This window comes from Pteropus vampyrus, unplaced genomic scaffold (assembly GCF_000151845.1).
Source record: "Pteropus vampyrus isolate Shadow unplaced genomic scaffold, Pvam_2.0 Scaffold1000004610, whole genome shotgun sequence".
Taxonomy (NCBI): Eukaryota; Metazoa; Chordata; class Mammalia; order Chiroptera; family Pteropodidae; genus Pteropus; species Pteropus vampyrus.
This window is the reverse complement of record NW_011919012.1, coordinates 1,038-18,993: the sequence shown is the minus strand read 5'-3', so window position 1 is coordinate 18,993 and position 17,956 is coordinate 1,038. Positions and strand designations below refer to the sequence as shown.

At 45.8% G+C, this 17,956-nt stretch overlaps 2 protein-coding genes across 2 annotated transcripts; one reads left to right on the top strand and one right to left on the bottom strand.

The window, feature by feature from the left end:
- Positions 1-47: 47 nt before the first annotated feature.
- Positions 48-8,928, top strand: LOC105311518 (acyl-coenzyme A synthetase ACSM4, mitochondrial-like). The gene is made up of 9 exons (XM_011387504.2): positions 48-447; positions 2,268-2,347; positions 3,795-3,918; positions 4,583-4,663; positions 4,800-4,901; positions 5,344-5,471; positions 5,565-5,664; positions 7,256-7,375; positions 8,514-8,928. Exons 1-9 carry the CDS (start codon positions 55-57, stop codon positions 8,598-8,600), a joined length of 1,215 nt encoding a protein of 404 aa, XP_011385806.2. The 5' UTR covers positions 48-54; the 3' UTR covers positions 8,601-8,928.
- LOC111735646 (THUMP domain-containing protein 1-like) lies at positions 6,656-17,321 on the bottom strand. The gene is made up of 3 exons (XM_023527134.1): positions 16,909-17,321; positions 12,434-12,886; positions 6,656-7,213 (listed from the first exon to the last, which is right to left on the bottom strand). Exons 1-3 carry the CDS (start codon positions 16,991-16,993, stop codon positions 7,152-7,154), a joined length of 600 nt encoding a protein of 199 aa, XP_023382902.1. The 5' UTR covers positions 16,994-17,321; the 3' UTR covers positions 6,656-7,151.
- Between the last annotated feature and the right edge of the window lie 635 nt (positions 17,322-17,956).

The window sequence follows — 17,956 nt, the reverse complement described above, 5'->3', positions numbered from 1 at the left end:
TTTGCTCACCGTGCCTAGCATATAACATTTGCTCAATAAATATTTGTCGCATCGATGGAAAAATTCCGGAAACTATGCCAAACCCAGCCTCCCACTCTACTCCCAGACTACCTAGAAATTAGAAAAAAGTCCTCTACGAAAGTGGAAGGGAGAACCCCTTATCCTGCCTTGCGGTTTCTTTTGGCCCCTCCCTGTAGCCATTGGGCTCCCGGGCCAGTCTTCAAAGATACCAGCTTGTTCGCTTTCCCGTTCTGTTTTGGTCTGTCTTGTCACTTCTCCGCATCATTCAGGTATTGGCTAGACCTGAAGTCCTCAGACATCGTATGGAACCTGTCCGACACTGGCTGGATCAAGGCCGCCATCGGCAGCTTGTTCGCTCCCTGGCTTTACGGAGCCTGTATCTTTGTGCATCAGATGGCCCAGTTTGACGCTGACACCGTCCTAGACGTGAGTTGTGATGTCTAACTATATCTCTAAGTCGTCACCCCCAAAACCACAGAAAAAGGACTCCTTAGAATACAGGGATTCTTGGCTTTACAGAAATCACTCCTTTTCAAGAGGCAAAGCCTCTGGGGACTTGGTTTTTCAGTTTATTTGACTGAGTGGAGAGGGAACACCTGGCACACTCGAGCGTGACATCCTCTGTTGTTCAAGATTTGCTAATGTCACTAACTCTGTGGCCATTTAAGAGTCTGATTCTCAAAAACGAATTAGAAGTCTCAAGTCTAGACAAAGCTATGATTTCTGATTAGTGAAACAAAGACAATCACTGTCAGATCTGAACCCTTTTGTGGGGACCGAACACAGAGTCCCACTTTTCCCCCAACCCCAAGCTTCTCACCATTAATTCTCAGAACCCAATACTCTTCTAGAAACCAGGCATGTCCCTCCTTCTCTGCCAGAGACAGCTAGACGGAGGTATCGTATTCCTTTAGCATTTAGAAAAGCATGCTTTGGGTAATTATCTTTCAAGCATGAAAAATCTATGAGGTTTACAGAAGCGCACATTATTAAATACACAGCACACCTGTGTGGGGGGAAAAGCTATACACACCCTGTGATTGTGCGAACAGGTCTGACGAGATGGCTTGAGGTCTGAACAGAAGTGTAGGGTGACATAAGAACTGGAATCTCTACACGGGTTACAAAGTGCCCTGCGGTAGATAAGTTGACTTGGCAGTTTCAAAAGTTACATCTGTAACAGAAAAATATCCTTTTTTATAAAATATTAAATACCTTATAATAGTTAAATAAAACATTTAACATATATCCTTATTTTACTATTCTTACTTAATGTTATATCAAGATTATTAATATGAAGAACTCTTATTTAATACTATATTAAGATATATTAATGCTAATAATATAGTAATCATTAATATGATTGATATATTAATACAATGATATATATCTTACTAACTGTAATATTAAATAAGAACATCCTTATTTTACAGAGACAATGTGTGTATTTTCAGGACTGTAAAAACATTTCTGGATTTACACTAATCTTAGTGACAAGCACTACACTTAATAAGAACGGTCAGAAGCACACACAGCAGCAATGCGCACTTAAGGATCAAAAGTCACTCTTGCTCTATGATGATCCAGACGCCTAGACACACATCTGGAGTGTGTTCTCTCAAATGCTTAAATTTAACACAAATTGTCAGTTCATTACGTGACACAGTGGGACCTCTCAGAAAGAGGATCTGTAAAACATCAGCATTTCTCCAGATTTAGACTTCTTCGACTTTAAGGAACTAGAAGTGTAATGAGCCTGGTAAATCTTAAACAATTAAGAAAAGTCTTCGAAAAATGGCTTTCTGATGCACGTCATCAATTCCCTCAAAAGGACTGATATCTTTTACAGAAACGGTGATGGAAAGGCTTTGGTGGGCTGTCTTACAGGTGCAGAGCTGGTCCTAACTACCCAGTAGTCACTACTTAAAACTCCATCACGAAAGGTAATCTGCCGCCTCAGGGTAGAATGAACCGGTTCATACTTTAGAGATGTTCTAAATTCAAAATTCACTTTTTGTTGAATGTGACTGTGCATGTCTGCGACTGTCACATACACTTATTCTTATCAATAATTGAAAATTCCCAATGGACGTACAATTACTGACTACAACTAATAAATATTTGCTTTCTTATTCCTATGAGATGGGCTCACGTGAAAATGAGACAGTGAGGGGTCGCAGACATCAGCTCTCACCGTGGCCTGTAATGAACCGCTTCTGACATCCGTGTCTTTCTCCATCATCCAGACGCTTAGCACGTACCCCATCACGACCCTGTGCTGTGCTCCCACTGTGTACCGGATGCTCGTGCAGAAAGATCTCAAGAGGTACCTGGGTGGAACCCTCCCTTTGAATGCCAAACAAAAGCAATAATGGGACCAGAGAATCTACCCTCGGGGCCTGTCCTGTGCGTCCTAGGATGTCGGCCAGCATTCCACTCTGGCCTCTTCCTACTACGTGCCAGTAGAACCTCTCTCTCCACCAGTCGTGAGGGGCGAGAATGTCTCTGGATATTATCAAAAGTCCCTTGGGGGAGAAAAATTGCCCCCCAGTTTCGGATCAACAGGAGGAGCCTCTAGGGGCAACGGAACGATTTCCAGGGACAACCAGAGCCCACTGTCTCAGAACATCCATGCCCCCTCCCCAAAACCCCACCACAGCTACATTCACACTGCTTTGAAGAGGACCTAATGAAGTCTATGACTTGAGGATAATATTTAATTTGGCCGAATCACCTGAACATCCAGTGGAGTTGCAATGCATCTTTATTTAAGTAATAGGAATTTGATCCCTGAGGAGAGACAAAGGAAGAGAGAAACACTGAGGTAGTGCGGGCTGGCCCGGCCTGGCCCCGCCAGGTGTGGACGCCCAGGATGGACGGTACCTCGAGAGACGCGATAAGTGGACGTGAACCTTCCCTCGTCCTCGTTAGTGCCAGCTCCTTGGTGGCCCTCCAGCGTGAGTGTCTTGCTCACCTTTCAGGAGTAACTCAAGGACCATTCAAAGGTCACTTGAGTGGGCACGACTCCTGTCCCACCGTGCCCTCCCGCCCATTTAGGACCTCGCGGTGTCAGAGTCGGGCTGTCGCAGACTCTCTCGCCCCAGGCCTGGGGGCGGCTGAGTGGGAAGGCCAGTGGCTGAAAGCTCAAGCTTCAGAGTCGAACGGGTGGGGCCCTGCTCCTTACTGACAGTGTGACCTCAGGCACTCAGGTGACCCCGACAAGTCCTCTGAAGTCCCAGCACGAGAGAGGATGGAGGGCCACCTCGTGGGGCTGCGGTGGGAACACAGCATAAACAGTGCTGGGAACCTGACGGCCGGTGGGTGCAGAGCGCGGGCTGCCGAACGCGGCCCTGTGTCCTCTGCGAGGCCCTGGGCAAGTTCTTGAACTTCCCTCAGCCTCCGTCTCCTCATCTGTAAAATAGGGGCTGCGAGGACTGTACAACACCCCAGAAGCCCTCACGACACAGTCAATGCTCATCGAATGCCACCGTGACATCACTTGGCTCGCAGAAGTGCTTGATTTCATCAGTAGCCTTTCCCCTACCTTTCTCCTCCTTAAAAATCTGATAAAATGTCGGATTGGTCAGGACGCTTGGTTTTAATCGCCAACGAGTCCACATGCCTAGAACGTCTGACAGGAGGGGGGTGCGTGACAAACACTCCCTGGATAAACCCGAGACCTGGCTCTCCCAGCTCGTCCGCTTGTTGCCAGGGCACCCTGATTATCTTCTCAGACTTCTCCCCCCAAACCCCCCCCACGACTCTCTCTCCAGATACAAATTCAAGAAGCTTCAGCACTGCATGGCAGGAGGGGAGCCCCTGAACCCTGAGGTGGGCGAACAGTGGAAGATGCAGACGGGCCTGGAGCTGTACGAGGGCTACGCACAGACGGAGTCGGTAGGTTTAACGGCGGCGTTGAAGTTGGTCAGGCCGGCAGCCCTCAACCCCGGACTGTCACACGACACTGGCACTGTCAACTGCACCCCAGGAGAGTCCCTGTTGTGCTCTGAAGCTTTAGGGAGCGTCCCAGGGCACCTCACCTTGCCAGCAGTTACCAAAACCTCTGAGTCACCGTTAGGTGTGGCCAAAGGGGAACGATGGTCATTCCGTAGTCTTCCTGTCTTCTCCCCACACGGGGGACATTTCGGAGGTGCTCGGGATTGAGAGGCCCCTGTATTACACTCACTCCAAGCTGCTCTTAATGGACTCCTTAGTCTAAAGGGGTGGGTTTCAAAGCGTGTCCTGGAACCAGCAGTATCGGCAGCACCTGGGAATTCGGTAGAAATACCAATTCTCAGACCCTCACCCCTCCCCAACTCCCCGAGACCTACTGAATTAGAAATTCCGGGCTGGGGCCCAGCATGTGGGTTTAACAACGCTCCAGGTGATTCTGAGAACCCTCAAGTGTGAGAATCACTGGTCTAAAATAATAGATTTCAGAGTATGAGCTTGCAGACTGGGAAAATCAGTCAAAACTGCGTCCTAAGTTTCACCGTCATGATATACATAGCTACTGAAAATGAATTTTTACACACTCACAGAAAACATGTCTTCCCATTAGGGAGTCATTTGTGCCAATCTCAGAGGACAAAAGATTAAACCAGGCTCGATGGGGAAGGGACTTCCACCGCACGACGTCCAGGTGGGTTACGTCTGATCGCCTCACTGAAGAAGACAGAGTTTGGGGCTTTTCTGCTGTTCATGATACAACCCTTCCCGACCCACGTTCGTTTTGTGAAAAGAAAACTTGAAGAACCGGATTGTTTCTTTCATTCTAGATTATAGATGAGAATGGCGACACCTTGCCACCTGGCAAAGAGGGAGAGATTGCCATCAGACTGACGTCTCCACGGCCCTTCTACCTCTTCTCTAAATACGAGGTACGGGAGTGGAGAACACGCTATTCACAATCTCACAAAAAGGGGGTGCAGGGAGTCACACGGGCTCGGGGTGAATCTCACATGCGCCATGTTTGGCGACGTGCCCTGGGACGAGTCACAAAATTTCACTCTGGTTCCTCAACAGTAAAGGGGCGAGATCATCTGTCCCTTAAACCTTGTGACGATAAATTTCTATGTGTATGAAAGCGATTGCAGGGCTCGTCCCCAGGGAGCACGACTGGACAAGCCACCAGGGAGAGGGAGTTGTATAGGTCCTGCTTTTTATTATCCTCCCAGGCCTTTTGTATTCTGTCCCAGGAACTACCTGCTATAAAAATTCAGTTAGAAATAGAATGTGCAGTGTACCAGTCCGTCCCTGGGTGCCACAACCCCCGTTGCCGTTTCGACCAAATTAATCCCCCACGCCATCTTCGATCCCTAGGACAATCCGGAGAAAACTGCCGCCACGATGAGAGGAAACTTTCATCTCACCGGGGACAGAGGCAGGATGGACAGCGACGGGTACTTCTGGTTTGTCGGCCGCGCGGATGACGTCATCATAACCTCCGGGTCCGCACGTTTGCCCTGCTGGGAGGTGACCCTTGGCCGGGGGGAGAGGTCCTCAGGCGGCGTCGTGACCCGAGGCCCGCTGTCGCCCTCCAGGTACCGCATCGGGCCGTTCGAGGTGGAGAAAGCGCTCATGGAGCACCCGGCGGTCGTTGAAACGGCCGTCGTCAGCAGCCCAGACCCGGTCAGAGGAGAGGTACGGCCCATGCCCCCGACTAACGTGGCGACTTCGCGTGTTCACGTTCTGTCCCCTCGACAACTCTAAAGCGTCCTGCAATTCCCGTGAGGCACACGTGTGGCCGAGATGTGCACGAGGCTTCGACTTCACAAAGGCATCGTGTCCCAGAGGGGATGTTAGGGTCCTCGGGGTCACAAGTGACAATATTCAACACAAAGTGACTTAGGGTCAAACACAAATGACCATATTGGCTCACACGTAAGTGAGGACTTTGGGTACAGCTCCGTCCACGGGTTCGCGTGAAGTCGGCAAAGTCTCTCTCCATTTCTGGGCGCAGTCGTTCCTTATGTCACCTCCACGTGGGCAGGTTCTTCCTACTTGACAGGCACCAACTGTGACCTGCAGAGCTTACGGGCCCCAGGGAAGGACACGGCAAGCTTTCCAGCAGCTTCCAGCCACTCCCACAATGGCCTGTGCTGATCACGGACCACACCTTAACCACGATGGTCCGGTGCAGGCCGACGGGCCAGCCCTGGGGCCCATGCCGGTCACGGGAGGTAGGAGTTAGCGGTCACCCCACCAGAGAGAAGTTAGGGTCCTCCCCACAGGAAAATCGCGGTGCTGTGACTCGAAAGGGGCAATCGATTCCGCCCAAGCAAAGAGCTGCAGACTGCACTCTGTGCACGATTGGCACGGAACTCAGTCAATGTCCTCACAGACACGAGGCAAACAGGAGACTGCGTCCGGGGTCCCAAACAAGCCCCAAGCCTACTCAGGACACAGTGGAAGGGGAACGGCAGCAGGAGCAGGAGCTCCGGGGGAAGCCGTGTCATTTGCGGGGAGGAGACTCCTTTCCCCGTGGACGTTTCCTGCAGACTCACGAAGAGGAGAAATTTCAAAACACTTCACCTGACGGCGGCGTCCCACATCTCTGTCTCTGCCCCGTGCTCGCACACCAGGGACCCTCTGCAGTGACACTCTGGGTCCCGTACTCATCCTTCCGGTTCCAATGCCACACCCAACGATCCCAGCCTCCAAAGTATTTTGCCCCTGACACCATATTCTCCTTCTCTCAATATAATTGATTTCGGCCGATCAGCAGAAGGGAACACCAATTAGAATCAATGTATGAGTGATTACTACTTAAATCTACACTTACAAACTCAGTAATTATCTCAGTGGTGGGTTTTAAATACAATTACGAAGAGAAGCAAAAACTATCAGGCAAGAAAGACCTTTCCGCCTTAGATCGATCCATCCCGAGATTCCATCTCCCGGGGCACACGAGCCCTCCTTAGTGCTCCCCAAGCCCCTTCCAAACCAGCAGTCTCTACAACCTCTGTTTGTACCCTTACTGTAAGCTTCTAAGAGTCTGGGTTTGTTGGAGGAAGTGGCCACCTGCACCCCTCACACCACAAGCAACTGACCTGGAGTTAGGTCTCAAAACCTCATTTGCTGGATCCAAGCGTTGTTCAGAGGTGATCTGTGGCATTTGCATTCATCACTCAAGCTGCTGTTAAGAAATAAGTACCCGGGTTCAGCATTTCCTTCCAAACTCCTGCTGGGTCTGAAAAACAAACCTCCATGTGAACTGACTTTCCTCCTGCAGGTGGTGAAAGCTTTTGTTGTCTTATCTGCGTCTTTTAAATCATCCAACCCAGAGAAATTAATTCCTGAACTTCAGGCTCATGTGAAAGAATCAACTGCACCTTACAAGTACCCAAGAAAGGCAAGTATTTCGCCCAAAAGTTAAGTGTATGTTACCGAGAAGGGTCTAAGCTAGGAAGCGTATAAGTGTCATTAGCTTGTGACTTCAGGGTAGCTTATTATATAAGTAGAAGACACCTATTTCAACTTGTTTAGCCCTAAGAACTCTGCGTTAAAATATTTTATATCGGGACAGTACGATTGCTTGATAAACCACAAGTTTTGATTAGCTCTGCAAAACTGAATAACTAAAGATCCTTATAGGACTAATCAGTCCCATTCTGTGAAAAAAAAAAATGGTGGCAGACCGTTTCTAGTAAAAAGACCGTACCTGATTCATCTACCATAGCACTCTTGGGCCCTTATTCATTCAAAGCACATGCCTTTAATTATCAAGTAACCAAATTATCGAGTGACTTAAATTTGGTCACTTGATAATTTATGCAAACTGTGGAATCTTTCTTGCGAACTTCAAGGGAGGATTTAAGAAAAACTCTTTATAAGACACGAACAGTACTGCATGTTCTTCTACCCTGGAATCCTGCTGGTTGGTGAAATAAGAATTCCATTTCAAGTGGCATCTTCGGCTAAAAGATCGTTAATTTCAACCTAACTAGTTAAATTTTCTCCCTTAAATTCTCTGAATCAGTGACCAGGTGACTTTCAAAAAGGGTAGAGGATGTTTTAAAATACTGTTAAGTCTCATCTTGAGGAAACGGTCTTTTACCATCAAGTCAAAGCATAAGGAGAAAATTACGTATACTCAAAATCACCTCCAAAAAATCCTCCACAGAACCTCCAGGACCCAGCTCTTAGAAGCTCAAAACCCAAGAATTACCATTCTCTGGGCATTTACATGTGGCTATTTCCCTGGGGGCATTAGAGGCCAAGGTCTAGTTTGAAGTGGAGGGAAGCAATGGATTCTTCTTCTAAGAAAGCAGACAGATGCATCGGAACTAAAAACCAAGATGAGGAAGCCCCGCTGTCATCTGTACAAACGCAAGTCTCTCCTGTCCAAAAACATTCAGTGAGCTTAGGCTAAGGTAACCCCCGGACCGAAACTCAACGCCTGAGTCTCAGGAAAGCGCTCTCCTATTGTACTGACAGTCGGGGTAATCGAAACAGAATTGACTGTCTCGTCATATGTTTTTGTTGCTTAGGTGGAATTTGTTGAGCAGCTCCCAAAGACAGTCACTGGGAAGATCAAACGCAACGTTTTAAGGGACCGCGAATGGGGAAGAATTTAGCGTGATGGGAACCTGAGGCATCAAGTCGCTGCACTTGCTCTTAGTCCTTGCTTTCTCGTAATTCGGCAACGACTCTTTAAAAGGCTTAAGATGATTCCTGGCTGAAAACTAAGTTTGTGTTCTGTACTTAGCCACAAGTAAACAGAAATCTAAAATCTTTGAGAAGAGAATTGTCAATGTCCAAACCGACAAAGGAAATGATTGTGACTTGTAGTGTTTAAAATTGCAGGGGTCAAATAAGTTTGGAAATGCACAGTGGACAACACATTTCTCTTGTGTGTGATTAACTCAAAATAAAGATTGAAACTGAGAAATGTTCAAGAGAGAATTCTGCTGAACATTTTTATATATTACTAATTCTTTAAGGTGGGATCAAATATTAATGTTAAAATGAGAAACAACTCAAAAGCCATTAAGTGAATTTCATTAAGTCCTTTCACTCATTTTGAAGCAAATTCACTGTAAAATATCTAAACCTTGGGCCACTTTGAGTAATTATTCGAGAGCAGTTAAATTTTTGTGTATTTACTTTTTAGGATAATGTCATGACTTTCATGAATCACTTGATATTTAAACATTTTTAGGATACATGTATTCACTATCAAGCAAGAGATTGTATTACCAAGAGGCAGGAAGAGAGTACAGAACACCAATCTTTAAGAAACAAATTTATTTTGATTCTAATGAAAAAAATCAGAAACTCTGAGAAACAAGCTCAATATTTGGCCATAGCAAAAGCAAAATACAAGTAAAAATAACATTTAGAAGGTATGTTTAACTTTAGAGAAATATATTTTGTAATATCAAGTTTAACACTTTTCTTCCATGAAGCGAAGCAAATTTACTGAACCATAACACTGAACTGGAGTTTTTTTTTTTGAAACTGACACAATTTTTTTAAATAAAATTTAACAACAAAAAGCACTGAATTCCACCCCTGAAATCTCATCATCTGTAAGTAACATGCTCAAATGTCGGTGAACATAAACATTTGTAAACCTGAAAACAACTCATTCAATGAACAAATGCAGTCCGACAGAATACAGTACTTTCCAGCCAGGGGAGAACAGCTCGTCACACTCAGGTCTTACAAAGACAGACAAATACAAAAGGGGGTTAAAACAAACTACTAAACCCAAATCTTTTTGTAGAGTAGCAGCTTTCATAAAGCAAAAGGAACCTGGTTCCGCACAGTCGTGTGTTCAGTAAGCACATGGCCCATTTTATTCCCAGAGTCCCAAACTATGGAAACAAATGTCATGTTTGTCTAGGAGCAAGCACGTCTGATAAAGTCACCCGAATCCGCTCCTCCGTGTTCGCCCGAATGACACTCACAATGCTCATGTCCTTTCAAGATCACTGCCACCTATCGAGAGTAAACATTCTAAATGTGGGAAGCTACGTAAGGAAGTCCCAGGCTCATGGGAATTAGCAAGGACCCATCTTCCCTTTGTCCCATCTAAACCCTTCCAGATTGATTTTCCAAGCAGGACCTCTAGGATGAAAATGCATTCCACGTCCGTTAGCCATTGGTGCAGGAAGACTTAACATCTATACCACTCTCAAACTTCTTAAACTTTACGAATAAACCCATCCCCAAAAACTCGTTTCCCACCCCCTTAAGATTCTCCATCTGGACGTGTTACTTTGCAACCCTCTTTCTCTTCCGGCTTTTTTCAGTTTTGCCCTGGAGGCCCCTTTGAAAACACCCTCAAGTTAAGGGACCTCTCACGGTTTGTGAGGGTGAGCACTGAGGTTGAAAGATAAATTATTTCACAAGAATCCAGGTACCTCCCGATTAGGATTCAGAGTTTGCCGGCTTCTCAGACAAAATGTCAGGCTGAGGACTGACAGAAGGGGTTCCTCTCCCGGTCAGAAACACGTCTTAGGACAAGGAGGGCAAATGCTATTTAACTTCATTTTGCAGTTCTTCCAGGAGAGTACGCGTGGCTTGGCACTTGTTACTCTCTCTTCCTTTTCATATCCACGTGGCTGTGGAAACGATTTAAGAACTCTTTTGACAATGTGAATGTGCCAAAGAGTCCATTTCTTTTTCATCGAAGAATCTTGTCACTGTTCAGAAAAACACGTTTTCTCCGGGACCTTGCAGAAAGTTTTCACTTGCGCACACAATGAAAAATGTGTGCTAGGCAGACTAGTTTCTGTAGCCACGCCTCATCCTTAAAGCATTCAGCAAAATCTGGCCTCGGAGTTTCTTACAGTTACTCTGGCCATTCTCCTTTCAACTCAAATATTTTGTCGAGAACTCGTCCTCTGACCGGCCACTGAGTTGCCGTGTGTAGAAGAGCTATGTGCTTTGCTCAGGATTTAGTTTGGGGTTTAAAAAAAGACATTCTTTCATAAACCAGTCTTTCCTAAAGTTAACCATTTTTGTAGCATTACCCAGAACTTTCATTTCATCCAGGCGGTTGTTTCCATCAGCACCTCTCTGTGAAGAAGCAGTGTGCTGTAATATCCACGCCAGGGTCTTTGTATTAAAATGAAGCGAAACTTGTCGTGAAGACAACCAGGAGTATAGATGACAGACCTTCGGTTTTCAGATATTAAATTTATACTGGCCTTTGTTTTGGGAGGCTCCTAGCAGCAGAAATGTTTTCTTGGATTTCACTGTCATTTATAAATCTTGCAAATGCTACGCCAGGTCAAATATTCGTGAGATCTGTCCACTCATCAACCCACATAGAAAAGCTGCCGCTTTTCAGTTAATTACACAAAAACTAAAGGTGAATGATGTCCTCGTGTGAAATAAGTCAATTCATCAAATCGGAGTAAAGTCTTTTTGATATCCTGTACTTCATGCCCTAGCATTTTAATGTTGGTGTTATTAGATACTTATCAACAATGAAAAATCTTCTTTTATGGAATGAGGTCTGCTACTAGAGGTTTTGTTTCCTAAACCTTTCACTAAATATGACTTTTTGAACAAAATGCTTTACTACTTTGATATTCCAAAAGCCGTTTAAAATAATCGACATCTTGACTTATCAAACGGCTCTGATTTATAGTTACAATTGCTGGAGCAAATGCTAATTTGCAAATTGCATTCCATACACCACGTACAACGGACTAGGACGGCCTGGATTACGAGTCCACGTAAAACCACTGAGAAACTGCTTTCGGTGTAAAGAAAGAACGTGTGTCCCTTGCTGCACTGGCGTACTGAAGTCAGTCAGAAGACTGATTCTCTATCACTAGCCTTATCAGAAACTTCTGTACTCGATGCCTAACACGGTCCTCCTCTGGCTAACACCAGCCTTCCAAAACCACAGCACTGGACCGTCAGATTTGTTTGTAACAAACATTAACAAAGTGTGAAAGTGGGCATCATCGCTAAACAAGAAATCCCAAAAAGTACAAAACCGTCACAAAGCAATTTCCTTCTAACCTACACGATGCACGTTTTTGCAACATTTACGTCAAAGTGGCAGGGGACGACTGAGTTGCAACACATAAAAATCCCCTGCTTAGAATGGAAATTTCCCCCTACGTTTCTATTCTACGGAGCTTGTCCGCCTCATAAGCAAGTTGGCAGTGAAGGGGAGGCTGGAGGAGGCCAACGTCACACTGCTAGCACACTCCCCTGTGTGTGTTCACCGATCACCCACGGCGTCCCCTAGCTCAACCCAATGTCCGTGGGGCTACTGCGCACTGCACACGGGCTGAAAACATCGCTAACTAAACAGCCTCCCACAGGGCTGCCCAGTCACTGCTCACCACCGTTGAGCACAGTATTATGCAGCACAGAAGTTCAAAAACACTATTTGCAGTCACAATTTCACAGGGAATCCCAGCAACACCTCACAGAAACTCACCTCCAACACCGAATGATTTTTTTTCCTCCGAGAGGTCATTTTCATTTGACTTAGAGCCTTCTGGGACTTGACTTGCCAGTTCAGGTTTAGCTCCTCCCTCCTTCACCACCTGTGTCTCAGAGCCGGGTTTCCTCTGCCCCTGGCCCAGCTCCTCACTATCCTCGGGTACGGGCTGCTGCTGATTTTCGCCTTCTGCTGTGTCATTTGGATGTGACGTGTCCCCAGGCTGCACGTGAGCTGCTTTCCCGTTTCCGGCGTGTGCTGCCGGCTTCCGGTTACGCTGGGCCGGGTCCCCAGCACCTTTCAGCACCTCCTGGAGATTGTATTTTCTGAACAACATGTAATCCTTCACGACGCTCGGGCAACAGACGGCTTTAAGGGTTTCCACCACCACTGTGTACTGCGGGTTGGTAAGATCCACTCTGTTTTCCGAATTGAGGCTTCCAACTATTCCTGTAACGAAAAGGACAGGGAGACACTTAGGCGGAGAAGGACACGGGAAGCTCGATGGATACAAAAACCATCTTTCATCTCCCTCCGTTTGGGACTCGTTGAAGCTAAACACACACAAGTCCATTCTTCCACACGGACCTCGTCGAATTCCCTGAACTCTTTCAAAACGTAAAAGTAAATGAAATCCTGGGAATTTAACAAGAGCATTTTTCTTTCCCAAAGAAAATTCAATCCTGATTTGGAAGACTTAATGTCTAACTACAAGAAAACCTCCCATCCAGCATCTTGAAATCAGTTACATTTGATATTAATTTAAGGACATTTCAATATACTTGCTCTCCACTCAAAAAGGTAAGTCTTACAGCTTTAAAAATAATTCTTAAAGAGAAGAAGTGTTTATCATCGAAGACCGACGTAAAATCGCGAAGAGAAACATAGCTGCCTATTCTTTGATAACTTCTCCTCTACTCACGTGGCTGTTATTTTGAGATTTGTACACAATCTGAAACGGCCCTTTCTTTGGTGCCTTAGACCAGGCTTCCAAAAAGGTTTTGCATATTTTTTCATATCTTCTAAGAAAGCCTTGCACGAGCCTGAGACGGGTAGCATTCGCAGAATAACCCGAGTCTTCTTCTTCTTGGTTTTGTACATATCCTGGAGAATATGATGCACCAATTTCTCCGGTTCTAAGAGGAGAAGACAAAAAAACAGCTCACGACAAACAAATAAGAATATAAGTTCTCAGACGTTTTTTAAAGACTCTTCAAACTCTCTAAAATGAATTTTCACTGGCCGTGACATAAGTTGACAGTAGAATAGAGGAAATGATCATGATGAGTTTGAAGTAAGTCTAACCAACCATGTTTTCCAATTAATGTTTCTTTGACACCTACTATGTTTTAATACTGCGTCTAACGTTTTAGCTCTTCAGCGTTCCTGCTGCTTTCACTAGAAACATCTGTTCCTGAAGACACAGGAGTTACCAGTTTTGTGATGTCTGATTCGTCCAATGACAAAACCATACTGTTTTCCTATCATAGCAACTATCAGAGTAAGAAACGTTAAAGAGTCCACACTTTTTACAAAAACAAGACAAAAATCTGCAAGTCACTGAAAAAGACTGACTTGCTCCATTAGGCAAGTCTGCACGGAGTCCTAACCTCACACCTGGGGAGCCTCGATTTGACAAGACCATGATGCAGTACGCCTGATCGCATACGAGTCTGTGCAGGGCTGCTCAGTGTTTCTGATATTTCTAAGTTAGCCAACTGCATTTCAAAATCTAGAAACTTCCCCAGCTTTCCAAATCCTTCTGAACTACCAGGAGGTTTGGTCGCGACAGGAGGCTTTCCCGCAGTCCGGAGCAGTCTAGGAGTGACTGTACACACTTATGGAGACTCTGCCATATACCAGGATGTACTTTATGTACATAAGCAACTCTTTAGCCAACCTTATGAAGTGCTATCATTATTCTCTTATCTAGCTCAGCAGAATTAACGTGCCCAAGCCCCAGAGCCAGTAAATGATAGCACATGAGTTCAAATTCCCTCTGTGATGTGCTCCTTCATTTAATTCTTGGGCATTTCATATGTGTCTTAGATCCCATGCCAAGAGTATGATTTCCAAACTGTGATGGGATAATTGAATTTAAGGTGGCACTCACTGGTACAAAAGTTCTCACTTTTCAAATGTATTTGTATGTGCATTGGATAACTAGTTCTCAGTAAAAGTAAACCCACTACTACAGAGACACTGCTTAGGACAAACACATAATACAGCCATGGTGTTTAGACGGGGGGAAGATGGCTAAAACCCCGAGGACGAACCACGTCTGTCTCTGTGAACTGATTCCATCTACCTACTTAACGCCCCGTGTCCTCGCGACCATTACAAGGTTGTCGTTAAGAAGTAAATGTTTCTGACGGAGCTTGAGGGACACAGCGCCTGGACCGCAGGAAGCAATATCTAAGTGGGAAGCACCGTAGCTGATAACGAGAAGAGATGGGTGTTAGTGCAGGGTGTTAGCATTTCAAGGTCAAAGATCGTGGCCCGCCCCTCACGAAGATTGGCGGGCATTTCTTTGCCCTCGCCACTGAAAGTAGGGGTTTTCCCTGGAGATGTGGTCTGCGGGAGGAGCCGGCCTGCAAACTTAGATGCCGGTCGCCAACTGGACGTAGCCTGTGTTTGCAATAGATCATTTCACTTATCCACGTTCATTGATTCACCAGTTAATATTTATTAAGCACCCATGCGCTGGGGATTGTCCCAAGTATTGAGATGGTGACCGTTGGCAAAGCCAGACACACTGCAAACTCATGTTGCCCTTACCGGCCAATGTTGCTCCCAACCATCCCTCTTAGTTTTTGGTTCCTACGGGAATGTGCATAATCAGTGGACTTTCCTGTAGTACTCCTGTTGCAAGACTCCAGAGGTAACAAGTAGAACAGGACACAAGGACAAAGAACTCAACGAAGTCAGAAATCTGATGATCAGAACGAGAAATACAAACTACAAGGAAACTTAGCCAGACTTCTTAACATTAAGTTGTCTCTATGGGAACGTTTTTATTTGTAAAATATATTTCTATTACTATCAAAAATATTGTCTGTCTCCACTTCTTCACATTTGTTTCAGAGCGATGTCACAACAAGCGACAGTGACATTTCGGTGAATTATTATTCCAAGGGCACTTGGTTTATACAGGCCGTCACATTCCTCCCTTTTGGTCCTAACCTCAGATCTGTCAAGAGAATGGGTGGCTGAGGCTGGGTGGAACAAGGTCATTGGCAGACAGGCGATCAAGGAATGAAACGCCAGGCTATTGAATGGATCATTCACATGGAGACCAAAGTCACCAGAAATGAAGGCAGAAATTATCACAGAGAAAGACCATAAAGTAACATAACAGAAGAAAGACTGTAGAATCGGCCATATTCTATTCCAGGTAAGGTCTGATATAGAACTAACAACATCACAGTGTCGCTAACTGAAGTTAATTAATTTTATGAATAAAGCATTACATAAGCCCCTGGGCAGAATAAGGAAGGCAATACGATGCTGCATTTCAACACAGTCTGACACTGGGCTTAGCATCAGACCCCAGAGCGTTAAGGACACAGCCCCCTGCAAGACTGCAGATGCTAGCTGTGAGTTTGAGGGTTGCCGGGCCCCCCACATCCCTGACCCACAGACTACAAACCAGGGGGTCCCCCAAAACCCTGGTGTATGTTAATTCACTAGTACAACTCACAGAACTCAGAAAAGTGCTATGCTTAGGATTTCAGTTTTATTACAGAAGAGATGATTCAGGACCAGCCAGATGACAAGAAACACAGGCGAAGTTTCTGAGAGGGTCCCAAACGCCAATCGTCCATGTGATCTCCCCGTGGAAGGTCACCCTACCGGCTCGTGCATGCGTTCAATGACCAGACAGCTGCATGGGCTATAATGGGGGGTTCACTGTGCAGGCATGATAAATAAGTAGCTAATGAGTAAACGATCTCCTGTCCACTTCCCTCCCCACGGTTGGGCTAGATTCAAAGCTCCAAGCCCTTGGCTGACCTTTGTGGTGACCAGACCCCTCATCCTGAGCAGTCTTGCTCTCATGAACTAAGGGGCGACTCGAGGGGCTCATGAATAACAAAGGCCCTCCTGCGACTCAGGGAATTCCAAGAATATAGAGTCCAGAAGGACTTAGGAACCACGAACGAAGGCAAAATTTAGTATACGACAGGCACAAACTGGAAGAAATGAACTTGATTGACCAAGAGCTTCTCCAAAGTAATATTTAATGCCAGACGACAGTAGCACAAGGTCCACAGTGTTCTGAGGGAAAGAAAATTTTCCGCAAGAACCTTGCACCCAGCCGAGCTGTTTTCATATAAAGTCAATTATCAACTAAGCGGAGGAACAAAACTAAGGCAGGGAACGCAGCCCTTGCGAGGAAAAATAAATCTACTAGCTGTTAAACTCAACAGAGGAAAACATTAACAGACACGTTCTGGAGCATCAGATCCACTTACGCAGGGATCTGAGTTTCTGTGCCTCAGCACTGGGTGCATTTGGGGTTGGAAAATTAACTCTTCGTTGTAGGGGCTCTTGATCCATTGGAAGGTGTTCAGCGGCAGCCCTTAACTTCTTTCCTTTCCACTTCAAAGCCCCTCCGTCTTCCCCCGCCCTTGTCTCTTTCTCCTGGCCAGCCGCTCCAGCAACTCCACGTTGGAACTGAGTAACCGAGTCCTTCCTGTGACTCAATTACTTTCCCAGCACTCCCTTCCCAAAAGCTTGCAGCGGGTGTAAAGCCATTTACTATGCGAGGGAGAGCACAGCGAACTGTGTAAGTTTTCAGGCTGGAAGTTTAGCCCAGAACTCCTGCTCCTCCCTCAGGTCCCCACCAATCACGAGAAGGCAGTCCGGGCCAGCCCTGCTTTCCCAGGGTTACACTGATGGCCGCTCCTCCTCGTTTGGGTTTCCAAGCGCAGGAAAGCAGATGGAGAGCTGGAGCTTCAAGGCTGCTCGTCCAGGAAACAGGTCTGCCATCAGCTGCAGTGGTGCCAGAATCTGTCATTTTAGTGAGTACCTTACTTGTCTCCTCTTGGAAGGTTTGCTGGGCTGGTACATGCACTTGATCAAAAATAACAAGCAAACAAAACCAACAAATCAAAATACTCTCACCGTGACTCAGCCATAAAAAAATAAACAAGAACAACAAAAAAACCCTTGAAGCTAAGCAGGGTCGGGCCAGGATGGGAGACCAACGAGGAAGACCAGGTGCTACAGGCGTAAAAAATTTCAAAAATAAAAAATAAGGGATTGGAAGCTGACAAGGTCCTTGTAATGTGTGAGGTCAACCAAGGGCTGCCTCACTTAAAACAAAAGAAGAAAGAAAAACAAGTCTGCCGGCATCTCCATCTTGGACTTCAGGCTCTAGAAGTGTGAGAATATAGACTTTCGTTGTATGATGCCGAGTGAAATGATGTCGATGTTGTAATAACTATGTGTGGTACCAGGTAGGTACTAAACTAATCAGGGGGATTACTTTGTAACTTAGATAAATGTCGAACCACTATG

Bases quoted from the DNA above. Each gene is read 5' to 3' on its own strand.
- LOC105311518 (XM_011387504.2), top strand. From the start codon at position 55: ATGGAAAAATTCCGGAAACTATGCCAAACCCAGCCTCCCACTCTACTC. The intron at 4,664-4,799 runs GTGGGTTACGTC...CTTTCATTCTAG, and splicing joins TTCCACCGCACGACGTCCAG to ATTATAGATGAGAATGGCGA. The intron at 4,902-5,343 runs GTACGGGAGTGG...TTCGATCCCTAG, and splicing joins ACCTCTTCTCTAAATACGAG to GACAATCCGGAGAAAACTGC.
- LOC111735646 (XM_023527134.1), bottom strand. From the start codon at position 16,993: ATGGATCAAGAGCCCCTACAACGAAGAGTTAATTTTCCAACCCCAAAT. The intron at 12,887-16,908 runs GTAAGTGGATCT...TTTTCGTTACAG, and splicing joins ACAGAAACTCAGATCCCTGC to GAATAGTTGGAAGCCTCAAT. The intron at 7,214-12,433 runs GTGAGTTTCTGT...TTTGTTTTTCAG, and splicing joins AAAATCATTCGGTGTTGGAG to ACCCAGCAGGAGTTTGGAAG.